Consider the following 14029-nt stretch of genomic DNA (forward strand, 5'->3'; position numbering starts at 1 on the left):
AATAGATGCTGATTAAAGGGCTCACAAGAAGGGGTCACAGGGTATTTCAACACAGTCTCAATGGCAGTTTACCACCACACACACACACTCTCTCTCTCTCTGACACTCTCCCCTAACAAAATTAGCCCATGTCTGACCGAGAAGGTCTAGACTCCCTGCTAAATATACCCATCTGCCAGCACAGGAGGTGATCTGTGCCACAGGAAGGCGATCCCCTCCGTATGAGCGAGGGCACGTGAAGGCAGGCTTCCTCCACACCACCGCAAAAATATTACCAGATTGCTGATGAGTGGAGAGGGAAAGCGAGCCAGCCCTGCAGAAACACAACCCCAGACCAGTCCCTGGGGAAAACAATCCTGATCTGTGCCACTGCCCAGGTCTACAAACCTTCTTCTGTACTGGCCAAGGGACCCCAGGAGACAACAGGACTATTTTTCATAGCAGAGCAATGCTTTGAGGAGATGGTTCAATTAATATCAGGAGGATGAATGAGCACAGAAAGGCTGGAGTTAGCAGAGTGGCAACAAGTGGTAAGAGAAGAGAGAAAGATGAGGGGACTTGGGCGTTACAAACCAACTGAGAGATTGTGAACAGCAAGGTGAGAGGACCAGTCTTGAGTTCAAGGGGAGAAAGAAAACAGGAAAGACCATGTAGGTTGACCTCAAATTAGGTCCCACCGCAGGTGAACAGGGACCTCAAGGCAGGGGTTTCTTTACACAAGGGATTAATTTACACAAGTACCCCCCAGCTCAGCACAACCCCATCCTGGATGGACGCACTGTGATACTTTTGTGACTTCATGGTCTTCCCATGGTCTCTGAGACTAGAGGGCTTGATGTCACTGCAGCCATGCTGAGGAAGTACAAAAAGAAACCTCGGATGACTCTTACAGCATGGATGCATTGGCCTGAGGGTGGCACAAGGATGCTCACCGTCACCTGCAGGAGCCCAATTGCAGAGAGCTACGGAGAAGGTCCCAAACATTTCTTCCAGCCCCAGGTTGACTCCACATGGAGGGAATCATGAAGCATTTTGGCAGTTTCCTCCACATCCGGTTGCCCTGATATAGTTTAGCGTTTTCCTGAGATCCTCTTTGATCATGTTTATTCCCCGGGGAGGTGGGGTGGAAGGGCTGGCAGGGGGTTGTGTCACGCCGAGTCACGAGATGCTGAGGTCTATTCTTGTCCCTGTCACGGACTTCTCCTGTGACCTTGAGGAAAGGAGCCATGAGCTTTGGGGCAGCAGGAGCTGCTGGCGTCCGTCCCTGCACTTAAATGGCAGCAGAGGCTGGGCGCTTTTTCTCTCCTGTACAAGGCATCAGCAGGGAGAGTAGCTCCCCTTGCCAAAGCCCCGGGAGGATTTGTACCTCACGGGGGATTTGCCAAGTGCTTTGCATCTCTGCAGGGACGTGCCAGTGTGCCAGACTGCATTGTGTCGGCCACTGACACGACACACAAATTTTCTTTATAGCAACAACGAAACTGGCAACAGGTAAGTGTGCCTTAAAGAAAACAAAAATAGTGTGAGGCAGAAAAAAAACCAAACCACTTTCTCAGAGCACACACATAAGGTTATATGGGGGTGGGCAGACAGGAGCTGACTGAATTTCTTTTTATTTTTCTTACCTCCATAAATGCTTGGCACCGTTTTCCTTGCAGCCTCAACACCCATCTCCCAAGCTGCTGCCTGCAATTGAACTGGCAATTTAATCCAAGATGTGCTGCCACAACACAGCCCTGTAACTGTTTCACCCTCGTCGTATCGTGTGCCTGTTACCATCTGACTCTGCTGGAGTTATAAATACAACAACAATAGAGCCTCAACTGGATTATAACCAGACAATGAGCCCAGGAGGATGGAAACAATGAACTACCAAAGCCCCTCTATCCTCCCAGTTAGGACCTACACACACATGGGAAGCACTGGAACGGGCGAGTTACCAGGACCTGTAACAGAAAAGCTACAGATTTCCCTCAAATTGGATTCGGAGCATCCTGTCACGGCTCACGCTCCCCCCAGCAGGTATTACATGGCCCTGCTCATGGGAGACCTGAGAAGCCTCGAGGTCCTGACTGACCGATACTACCAAGATGTCAACCTGGTTTTTGAAATCAGTAAAAATGAGCTGGAGTGGCAGGTGAAAAGCCAAGCATCTTATGGACTCTCAGGTACTTTTGCTTTAAAGGCCAGTCCAGAAAAAAACTTTAAAAACCCAAACAGGTATTTACTAACCATAAATAAGAGAGGTGCAGTGCATTTAAGTGCCTAATGCTGCTTTTATAGAGCCTGTTCCCGAGGTGGCTGGTTCCTGGTTAGCGGACTGTGCCCTGCAGCCCTAGCTATAAATATTCAGCACTTTCTTTTATTATTTTCTTCTCTTCTGCACATACTAATCCACCAGAGGGGTAGGGAAGTGCAAAAAGTGTGTGTCCATGTAATTTTTTTCAGGTTGCTATGGGGTGCTCTTTTGCTTAGGCACAATTGCAAGAGGTCTTGCAGCTCAAATTTCTCATGGAGGGGCTTAGAAAGAGTGGCCTGGTCCTAGCTGTGAGGAATAAGATGCTCCCAGGGTAGTGGTACCTGGTGCCTCCCAACCCCAGATGCTCCCCATGGTCCCAGATGCTTACCAGGCACTGTGGTTCTACTGATGGTTCCAGAGGTCCTGGAGCAGCCTGGAAATGCAATGCTTTGCTCCAGCTGAGCCCAACTCACTGCATCCCATGCCCAGCCCTGCATCACCCTCCCAACGTGTGCCCACCCAGCTTGGGTGCGTTCAAGCCTATCCCCATCTCAAAAAAGACAGGTTTTTTCCTCCCCTGGGTGCAGGTGGGGAATTTGTGAGCTGCCTTTTAGCTCCTGCCAGCAAGATCTTGCACCCAGGGTCCCATGTGCAGCTGAGTTGCGGACAGGGTATCGGTTTACCCAGCTTGTGCCGTATGAAATCTTACTCCTGGATGTGAGCACACTGGGGAAGTTTTGCTTCCCCTCTTGCCAACAGTGCTTGGAGCAGTCACCAGCCATAACTAGGCTCTTCAAAACTCCTAAAGGTGCCAGAGAAACAATAGAAAAATGTGAAAACCAGAATGTTGACAGTTTATTCACAAGGCTAGTGCACAGGAGATGGGAAGGGTGCAAACCCTATGGGTCCCCAGCGGGTCAGCCCCTGGGTACCAGCCCTGCTCCTTCGTTCCCACAGGGCTGTGGTCGCTGGAGTACAAGCAGGAGTTGACCACCCCGCTGTGCCTCGCAGCCCGCCAAGGCCACACCGCCTGCCTGCGCCATCTCCTCCGCCGACGGGCTGACCCCAACCTGGCGCCGGGAGGGCATGGGCCCCTGCATGAAGCCTGCCTAGGGGGACACGTCGACTGCGTCGAGCTGCTGCTGGAGCACAGGGCTGATCCCAACTTGCGGAGCGACAAGGGCCTGGCCCCGCTGCACCTCTGCACCACCCAAGACTCCCTGGGGTAAGGAGAGTGTCCCCCTATCAGCATCCCCCTGCTGATAACCTCACTCTGCGTCCCCTGCATGCAGACTCCAGTGCTTTTGCCTCTGTGGGGTACAAAGTGATGCCACGGTTCCCAGCAAGGCTTCCTACGTGCTCCCACATCTCCCAGCTGCTGCAGCACATTCAGCACGGCCAAAAAGGGACATTCTGGCGCTAGGCACATTGCATGGCGCAGGCCTCTTGCCCAGTGACAGGAGCAGTCCAGCCCACCTCCACAAGCTTTTCCTTCCTCCTCTTTTCTGATGACTTATCTATCCTACAATCACTATGTCCCAGATCCCAGGTCCAACACACTTTCCCCCAGGAGATGCTCAGAATGGGTCGGGTCATGGGGCACATAAGTCACCCCAACCTCCAGTGCCCCTCAGCCCATGCCGAACCCTCTGTAAGAGATGTCAGTACCCATCAGGACATCCACTCCTCCTAAAATTTCAGCCCCAAGGACAAGATGAAGGGATGGGGTCTGTGGATGGGAGCAACTTCCCCAATTCCTCACCCCACACAATGTACGTGCAGGTCCGCTTTGTTTTATAGTCGGGGCTAAGGCTTAGCCAGGTGCACCCGCTCCCTTCTCACCATGGGTGAGCTCAGCATCACACAGAGATGGGCATAAACATTCTCTTGAAAAAATAAGCTTCTCGAGTGCACGTGTATGTTTTCTTAGGACTTTAAGCATCTGAATCATTAGACTCAGGGAATTAGGATTTTTTTAATCTTTTTTTGATGAAGAGTTCAGCCACTTGATATCCTGATGAAACTGCTTCGGGCCATAGCAATATTCATTGCATGCCAGCTTCAGGAAAAAGCCACCCTGGCTTCAAACCTCTCCCCTTCAGGCAGGCAAAAAGCTTAACTGGAAGTAGGTGGTGAAGGCAAGGTTCCTGCTATGGATGCAGTGTATCATAAGGCCAGGTGTCAGCAACAGAGCTTTGCAGGAAAAAAAAACAAACAAAAAACAAGCAGACAGAGAGGAAAAGGTTTGCAGATGCAAATATCTCAAGCCCAGCTTATAAATGTCTCTGCAAGATGGCCAAAAATCCAATTTTGGTTCAGCCAAAAATCCAGGGATTAATCAAAGGCATCATTGATGTGGTGAGTGTTAGAATGAGTGGGATGGGTAAGGGAGGATGTTACAAGCAGCCCTCATCATAAGTAAGGAGCTGGGTTTTTCTACTTCACCAGAGCTCCTTTTTGACCTTAAAGCCTTCAGTTTTTAAACCCCAAGCCATCCTAAGAGCCCAACAGGGGTGTTTCAGGCTTCGCCCCATAGAGACGGGCCAGAGAAACCAGCCTGGTGCATGGAAAGGACCCCATGGCCCACAGATGTCCAGGAATCCCATTTCTGGCCAGGTGCTTCCCGTCTTGGAAAAAACTATATATATACACATATTAAAAATGAGCCGTTGTCACCAATACACATGTTATTTCCCCCAGAAGGATGGAGGGGGATGGCAGGTAAGCCAGCAAATGGCGACATGGGGATCAGACAGACGCAACGTGGAAACAACTGAGTTATAAGCCCTTGAATATTGGGGCTTTATAATGGAAATGCTGAGAGACCCTTAACTACGCTACCCAGCGCTACGGGGGCTTCTACAATAACTAAGCCAACTCCCTTGAAAGATCAAAAATTAATAGACATTTCAGACAGGTTTTGAGGTTTCGACCACTGCTTTTCAATCGCAAAGACTTTGCTAAAGTTAGAGACTGAGGAGGTCAAGCTTTAGGTAACACAAACATTTCCTCTTTGATTAGGGGGAGACTACTTTCCCTCGCCTTTTTTTTTTAATTTTATTTTTTTTATTGAGTAGTAGATTTTAGGTCATCCTTAATTTTTTACTGACAATAAAGAGCAGGTCATTGACCTACATAGAGAGCTATTTTATTTTTCTCCCTCTCGATAACAATGGCCAGAACACCTATGTGCCGGGTTCTTCTGTATTCCCATATACTCGGCAATTCACCATGGGGGCAGGACTTAAAACCTTTGAGCCTCTCAGTGACTGGGATAAAAAAAAATTATCTGGGCTTCCTTCCAGCCATTTGAGCTTCAGAATCCATGAGATTTCAACAAAAAGGATATAAGAGCTTTAATCTAGGAGCTTTTTGAAGAGATGGAAAAAAAAAAGTTCCAGTAAAGTTCAGTCTTACCTTCTTCACTTTAGGAGCTGTTCATGCCAACGTCGGCCTATTTAGTAGAGTTCCTCTCCTTGACCTCTTTTTTACAGCAGAGATAATTAACATGGTGGGGTAAGATGAGTCTCTAAATTCACTGCACTCTCTCCCTGGCGCTCTCCTGTTTCCCTCTTAAAGCTGGGATGATTAAAGGAGTCTGCCTTTATTGGCACCCCGAAAAAAAATAAAATAAAAATAATTGAGGGGGAGAGGAAGAGTCTCAACTCTCCAGCGGTGCCAGGGAGAAGAGCAGGCACGGGGCGGTGGGAAGGTGCATCGCAGGGATGCGGGATGTAGTCCCCCACCTCCCATCACAATACCTGCAGCAGAAGGGTTGGCAAATGCTACCACGTTTGTAGAATCATCCTTCAGATCTGTGAGGTGGAAGAAGCTCTCTGAAGGTGCCAGGCTTCCTGTGCAACCAGGGAGAGCCTACCTGGAGAGAAAACTCCCAGGGTTTGCCTTCACCAGCCTTCCTCAGAGGCAAGAGGATTTAGTCAAGCCAAGGGATCAGAACAGAAGATATTACCCCTGCCTCTGCGTAACTTAGGCTTACGGCTGAGTGATGCCCTTGCCTTCACCTCTCCAAGCTTTCTCTCCACCCTGGGAGCTGAAACCAGAGTTGCCTTCTGGCTCCCACCCTCCAGCACCAAGAGATGGGAGATAAATGGTGACATGAGTCCATGCAAGAGACTCAGTGTCCAAGGGGCTCTGGGCAAGAAATGATGGGGTAGGGAGTGAGCACAAGAGTGGCCAGCTCAGGGAGACAGGACAGGTTTTGCTTAGGGGTTGTTAGATGAGGATAGATCATAACAGGAGGAATTAGCAGAAAACAGGAGCCAAGCAGGAAGGCAGGTACCTACAAAGGCAATGCTATCAAGATTACAGGGCTCCCAGACAACAGGGAGATTGGCAGCAACCCAGACATGCTGCCCTTTTGGCTGCGAGAAGGAAGCATTACTACAGATAAAAAATATCATGGATTTTAAAAGCCAGCATTTAGCATCATCTAGTGCTAAATCTCATCCTCTGCTAAAATTGCTAAAATACAAAACTCGGAGCATTTGGAGCCATTGTTTTGGAAGCTCATCCTCCTCAAGGGAAAAGCAGCTCCTTAATATGGGTCCTGAGTAAGAAATAAAGAGCCCACAAGCAGACACAGAGCACAACCCAAAGCCTATCCCAGCTCTTTGGAGAAGCTGCTCCCCAAGTTGGTGTGACAAAATGAGGGCTCATATAGATGAGTATCCACAGCTCACAAAGCTTTGGCAAAGAATCAGTGCAGAAAGCAAAGCTCCTGGGCTGGCGTTTGGCCCGCCACAACCAGTCCTCAGCACCAGCATTGGTGCTGAAAAGAACAAGCTTCTTTTCTCCTTCTTTTAGGGATTTAATAAGAATAATCCTTGCATTCAGAGCCAGATTTGGGTAAGGCTGCTTTTCCAAGCAAAATCAATCCTGCAATAAATCACAGACAGATCAGGATATGGTCACTTGGATGCCAAGAGAAACAATCAGAAATAGGAAAGCCTCACTCTGGCCCCAGGGAGAGGGGAAAGAAAACCAAACCAAGCAAACAGGAGTTTTTTCTTAAGAAAACTGAGGGCCTGAGTAGGTTTTTTGGGACTGGAATTTTCCTCCAGCCTCCGCTGCCCCAACCTTCTGCTCCTCCTGCTGGTTATTCATCACATCCCATCTCAAGTTAAATCCTGCTTTCCCAGCCTGGGCATTTTTCATCTCAAACTAAGCAGCATCCAGCTGAGATGCTGAGATTCATGGCCAGCGGGAGCAATCCTGACAGCGAGAGGGCAGGGGAGGGCAATGGGCACTGACGTTACACCGACATCTGCCCCAACTCTATTGATGGCTGAAGAAGGAAAATAAACCCCAAATCATTTTATCTCATTTATTTGAGCCAGGACCCCAGCACAAGGCAAACCAATAGAAATAATGCCAGTTACCACAGATTAGTGGGATATTGACCTAACAAGCAGCTTTCCCATGCAAGGAGATATTCAGGTGTGTTACTCATCACTCACAGAGGAGTTAGGAAGTATCTGGATGTGAAAATAAACTAACCAAAATTAGGCATGGCTGTGTGTGAGGGTGGCTTTTTCAGGGTATTGCTGCTGTTGGCGAGTTGCTCAGCCAGGTCAATGGTACCAGGGTGGATAGAAAACAAACTGGTTTACTTTGCCACTCTGTGTTTGAATTTCTGCTGAACTAAACCCATGGCTTCTTGCACTATTCCCAGAAAATTGGAGAGGAGCCCTCAAAAAGCAGCAAGTGATCACTGACTCTCATTTAATGGGGTTTTAGTCTAACCTGATGCTGAACAACAGGGAAATAATTTAAAAACAAACAAACACACAGGAAGCTAGAAATGCTGGCAAAGTGTATGAGTTCATGGGCCGAGATTAGAGGCTAAAATAAGAACATATAGCCAGCAAACGTGAATGGCATCTAGCTGACACCTGCTGGTGCCCTATACATCCAAACAGGAGCCACATGCTCTTCACAGGGGCTCACCATTTCCATTAACTGGAGGAGATCACCCCTTATTTATAGCCCCTCACTAACATTCCCTCTTTGCTGAGAGAGGAGTATCCAGGGGGAAAATTCAATATAAACTGAATAACAAGTTAGCTTTGATTGAAACCATTGAACTTGATGACAAGTAAGAATCACCCTTCAGCAAAATAGTATCTAGAAAGGGTGGCATTTCCACTGTGGTATCCCTAGAAGAATATTTGGGGTATCTAGCAGGAGGCCAAGAGGAATTGAATTCCCTGTAATTGAACTCCCATCCCACTCTCAGGAAGGGAAAACCTCATAGCAGAGCAAGGATGCTGCGCTGGTGGGGCTGGACACAGCTCTTGGCTTTGCCAAGTAGCCCATGAGGTACCACCCTTTACCCGGGAATAAAGGGCAGGGGAATGTTCCCTCTGTCCTGCCTATGCAGATGTGAACCTCCAGCCCGAGCTCTTTTGATGACACACAGCACTTGCCAAAGCTGGTGTGGTGCTTGTGTTTGGGGTCTCTAGGCACAGAGACCTTATTTAAAAAAAAAAAACAAACAAACCACAAATCAACCAAACCAACAAACAAAACAAAAGAACAAAAAGGGATTTTTATTCTGGACTAGGCTACTGTTTTCCACCCAAGTCAGAAATACTTATTTTTTTGTTTTTTCTTTCCATTTTTTCCTGCAGAACCATCCCTTGGTTTGCCCAGAATGTTATTTTAGGGTGCCAGAGCTAATGTGATGTTAGGATGAAGCTAACCCAGAGAGGTCCCAAGAGACTCGTTATAATTAGGGCTACAAATCCCTGCTGTCGAGGATGGACAAGACCAGTAAACATGATCAAGTCACAGTGTGGTTTGCTTTAGCCACAGACCTCTTCCAATGAAGATTTACCAAACAGCAGCAGAGAGCACATGCCAAAAATACCTCAGTGAGAGAATCCGGTGCTTGAGAAAGAGATTCAGCACATTTTAGAGTAAAAGAAGATTTGTCAAGTAAAAATCTTAGGACTCTGGGGCTGGCACAACCCCACACTCATTCCACTCACTCCTAGCTGTATCCCCAGCAGAAAGCATCTACTGCAGCTACCTCCGGTGAGATCTGGTGCAGGCTGGCAGCATCTGAGAGCATTACACCTGCAAAAGCTGCTGACACAGCCTGTCCTCACAGGTCCTGCAGGGTTTTTTCCTGGTAAACTCAGGCTTGATGCACACACGAAAAGCAGCCCAAGGAGTTATGTGCAGATCCTGCACTGCCAAGGACAGCGAACATCTCACCAGTTCCTATCAAACCTTGGGGGAGGAAATGCTGCAGGTCCAGAAGGATTCAAGTAGCATTACTATTACTATTACTATTACTATTACTATTACTATTACTATTACTATTACTATTACTATTACTATTACTATTACTATTACTATTATTTTCCCCCACAAATATTAACAGCTATCTGGGCCAGGCAAAATGAGCAACGCTCTGGCACCATCCTTGCTCCCTGGGGCTCCTCTTCCTCCCCATCCCTCCTGTGGGAGGGATGAGACTAGGGCTCTGCTCCTCCATAACTCCCCCTCATTTTGTTTCTGTATCAGCCCAGAACCCCAGATCAGGCTCTGGGTGATATCTGAGCTAAAAGAAAAGCGTATTAGAGGAAAATAAAGCAGGCAGGAGGAGGTTAAAGGTGGATACACCACCCTAGACTCCAGCTAGCCACTGCTGAGGCTTCCTGATGGACTGCTCTTCCCATCTCCCCAGCAGCATTTTTTGGGAAACGTGAATTGACCGTGTTTTAAAGGTCTCGCTTGGATGACATGTGGGTCTGGAATCTCTCCAAAACAACAACAACTCCTCTGTGCTGCAACGGTGAGCTCAGCCCTGCATGCTAACCCGGCGGCAGACAGCTCTGCCCTGTTGGTGACGTTGAGCCACGCTGGCCCCGGCAGCTCCCAGCAGGAGATGGAGCAGTCACTTTGATTCATTTAGACTGGCTGATCACATCCATTTACTCACATGCACACCAAAAGAAAAAAAAATAATGTTGGAGCAAACCCAGCATCTTTAACCCCTATCTGTTGTCAGAAGGATGCAGGTGGAAAGCTCTGATAGGAGCTGGTGTCCCAGCTTTGCAGCAGCCACGGTCACTCTTTGCAACAATGCATGGGGATACTAGAGGGAAGGAGAGGTGAGAGCAGTGGGAAGGGCTGTTCATTCCTCCTGGAAACTGCAGGTGCTGCCACTTCATTGTCACAAGACCTGGGTTAGAAAACAGCCAGCAAAACACATTTTGGCAGGCTTAAACCATCTGCAAAGGTGTTTCTTCTCAGGATAGGCAGAAAACACGACTCTTCAGTCCTCTCTGGGGTGGGAGTCCCATGTAGGCTTAACAGGAGGGGGAGAATCCATTTTTATACCCAAATAAACCTACTCTGAGGTCTTCTGCTGTACAGAGGCATTACCAAGTGTTTCCCCTCTACGTTAGTTTGGTCTCAGCACAGATTAAGGTGGAGGCAGTGGTTTAGGATGTTTTTACCTGAGAAGATCTGTGGATGTCAGCCAAGGGGTGGGATTGTATAGATTGTCTCCATCTCACTCCAGGGCTGTGCCTGTGCCAGGAGATGAAGCTGTAGCTGATAGATCAATAGCATGAAGGGGCCCATCACCCTATGTGTCCTCACCATGGCTAGATGAATCCCACACATATCACCAGCCAGGACAGACACAGTTGGCATGGCTACCTGTGGGTACAGCTCCCAAAGCTGCCCAACCACTGGCACAGCCGGGGCAAGGATCACTGTTCCCTGGTGGGTCTAGGATGGTGGGATCCTGGTGCGTCAAGGATGATCAAGAATGGTGAGGGATGACCATTCATGAATGATACTAGTCAAGGGCAAGAGGGAGACAATGCCCAAACAACCAGCACCAGCACCACCATGGTGGGCATCAGGGCACAGAGTCACCCTTCCCAGCCTCTGCTGCTCCCTCCTAGAACCTTTGAGTGCCACATGTCCCACGGGATCCCAGCTTCAGCCTGATCCCTATCCTCATCTCACACTGCCTCCCACCCCATCATCCCCTGTGACTCCCACTCTAGCCCATGCTCCCCAAAATCCACTCTCCCCATCTCTTTGCAGATGTGCCAAGCTCCTGCTGAGAAGTGGGGCCACCGTCAACCTGCCCAGTGAGGACGGGGGGGAGACCGCGCTGCACATGGCAGCCAGGCACTGCCTCTGTGACCATGCCCACCTCTACCTGCGGCACGGGGCACACGTTGACGTGCGCAGCGCATGGGAGGAGACAGCCCTCAGTGTTCTCTGTGGTCAGGCACCGGGTGCTGGCGAGGGCTCTCTGCAACTTGGCCGACTGCTGACTGCCCATGGCGCCAACATTGACGCCCGGGATGAAATGAGGAGGAGCCCCTTGCACAAAGCATGCGGGGCTGCCAACGTTGACCTGGCGCGCTTCCTTCTGTCACGCGGGGCAGACGTCAACGCCATTGACTACAACGGCATCTCCCCGCTGGGCTGCGCGCTGCAGAGCGCTGTCTTCAAGAGGGAGCTGCGGCCCCACCTCACTGTCCAGCTGCTGCTCAACCATGGCTCCCAGAAGATATGGCCCCCTGCCTTCATCAAGGTACTGATCCCAAAAGAGCCCCCTCACATCCAGGATTTTGCAATTGGGGAAATAAAAAGCCAGGCGGTTGGGAGGGTTTGGGAAAGGCTCCTGGTCTCAGCAGGGAGCGAGGACCATGGCATCAGGGCTGGCAATGCTACTGGGAATGCTGGAAATGAAAACACTGGCACGATGTGGCAGAGGGGAAAAGCAGGAAGAGCAGAGGACAGGATGGAGCCAGCACGGCATGGGGGACCAGGACTGAGGATTATTTTCCTGCCTGGGGATGTCAGAGACAGGTGAGACAGTCTTGGTACATCAACCAGCAGTGCAGCCTTCTTATGGCTCTGCGTTCCATTGATTTTACATCAAACAATAAAGAAAATATTATCCTGGCGTATCACGCACAAGCCAAAAACATAAAAAAGAAACAAGGGCCGCATCCAGAGGAAGAAGTGCCACAGCAAGGTGGGTCTTCCCACTGCTTCATAGATGGAGAAACATCTCCAAAGCATGCCAGGGCATATACCCTATGCCTGCCTCATTCCCAAGCAGGACCATCCCAGCCTGGACCACAGTGGGATGGGACAAGCCCCAGCTGCAGCACATGGATGCTCTGACCCTCTGGGACAAGTATCTTTGTCTGAATTCCACACTCCCATTGCCTACAACTAGGTGCTGAAGTCCTGTGCGGCTGTGCCAGAGATCATTGAAGTCCTCTTCAATTCCTACTCGCAAATCCCTGTCTCTGAGAAGTGGGTGGAGGCCGTGCCAGAGGAGGTGTTTCAGGTGAGACAGTGCTGGTGGTTAGGCAAGGACAGCTGAGCCCCAAGGAGGGGATTTTCATAGAATCATAGGATACAAGGTTGGAAGGGACCCACCAAAAGGTTGCTTTTTTCCCATCCAAACTGAACTTGGATGGGGAAGAAAAAAAACAGTAAAAATAAAGGAGTGGTCCTGGGAGCACCATTTCACACCTGATTCATCTCAGCAGCTTTGCATCCCTTCAGCTCCATCAGCACCAAACCCCCCATTCCTGCCCCCAGCCTGTCATTAAATGCAACCCCAGCATCTGGAAGTGGCACTGGAGCTGCACTGCTGCCTGGCAGGAGCCCACACCCCTCATTTTGGTTTTAAAAAGCTTGTCCCTGGCAGTGCAACAGTTACAGCCAACCTGCTCTTGAATTATCAGGATGCTGCTGGTGCTGGGGATGAAAGCATCCTCCCCAGCCAGCATCTGTGGTGGGGCTGAGTTTCTTTACCTGTGCTTCCACAGGAGACGCCCTCACCCAGCCTTTGCTTGCAGGAGCACCATCAGCACACAGAGCCCCTAACCCACGGACAAACATCACCGATGGGTTGCCTACCTCCTCCCCTTAGCGCTTCATCACAAAAGTATCTCTGGGTTGTTTGGCTTAATCGGGACAAAAATAAAACCAACTGATGCTCATGTCTTTTTCTCTCCTCTTTCTCTCTTTTCAGCAACACGAGCTATTCTATGAGTCCTTTTTCCGTCTGGCGGGCACAGTCCGGTCCCTGCAACACTTATGCCGCTCAGCCATTCGGAATAAGTTTGGCGGCGAATGCCATCGCCTTATCCCTTTGCTGCCTGTGCCCAAGCCCTTGCACGATTACCTGCTGCTGGATCCTGAAGGAGTCGTGCTGTGAAGGGCTGAGAGGGGCCCATCGAGGTTTGCCGTCCAGCCCTCCCTCACCTCAGCATCCCTCGGCAGAGCACAGCAGCATCCATTTCTGTCAGCCGAGAGAAGGAGCGTCTGTTTTCATGATAGATGGTTGTTTTTCAGGGATTTATAACGTAACTAAAATGTGCTCTCAGCTGTAACTTTGTATAGATTTTTTTCTAATTGTGCTTTAAATAGATTATAAAGAGTAATAAAATGATTAGTAGCTGTTACAAGCATGCTGCAGATATGGATAATACTCATTATAGAGGATCTTTGCAAAGCAGTGGGGCTCCTCAGGTGTGCAAAGGCAAGCATGCACAGTAGAGGACTAAAATCCACCCACGTGGGTATCAGATCCCTTTGGATAAATCTCCCCTGTGAGAGGCACAAGAAGAACCGGGACCAGAAGTGCAGCGTGGAAGCTGTCAGCAGGATGTAATATCCAGTGGCATTAATATAGACTGTAAAATAGACCAATTTTTTTTTAATTGTTTTTTTTTTAAAGTAGAAGCCACCAAGAAAGAGCTGGTCACTGCC

General features: G+C 49.3%; 1 protein-coding gene across 1 annotated transcript; it reads left to right on the plus strand.

The window, feature by feature from the left end:
* Positions 1–1912: 1912 nt before the first annotated feature.
* On the plus strand, positions 1913–13475 carry ASB18 (ankyrin repeat and SOCS box containing 18). Its single transcript, XM_010185563.1, has 5 exons — positions 1913–2168; positions 3197–3464; positions 11330–11828; positions 12483–12596; positions 13290–13475. Exons 1-5 carry the CDS (start codon positions 1913–1915, stop codon positions 13473–13475), a joined length of 1323 nt encoding a protein of 440 aa, XP_010183865.1.
* The last annotated feature ends 554 nt before the right edge of the window (positions 13476–14029 follow it).

Source organism: Mesitornis unicolor, unplaced genomic scaffold, assembly GCF_000695765.1.
Source record: "Mesitornis unicolor isolate BGI_N332 unplaced genomic scaffold, ASM69576v1 scaffold19065, whole genome shotgun sequence".
Lineage (NCBI taxonomy): Eukaryota > Metazoa > Chordata > Aves > Mesitornithiformes > Mesitornithidae > Mesitornis > Mesitornis unicolor.

Coding starts and splice junctions, on each gene's coding strand:
- ASB18 (XM_010185563.1), top strand. CDS start 1,913: ATGGGAAGCACTGGAACGGGCGAGTTACCAGGACCTGTAACAGAAAAG. Junction 2,169..3,196: donor AGCATCTTATGGACTCTCAG/GTACTTTTGCTT, acceptor TCGTTCCCACAG/GGCTGTGGTCGCTGGAGTAC. Junction 3,465..11,329: donor ACCACCCAAGACTCCCTGGG/GTAAGGAGAGTG, acceptor ATCTCTTTGCAG/ATGTGCCAAGCTCCTGCTGA.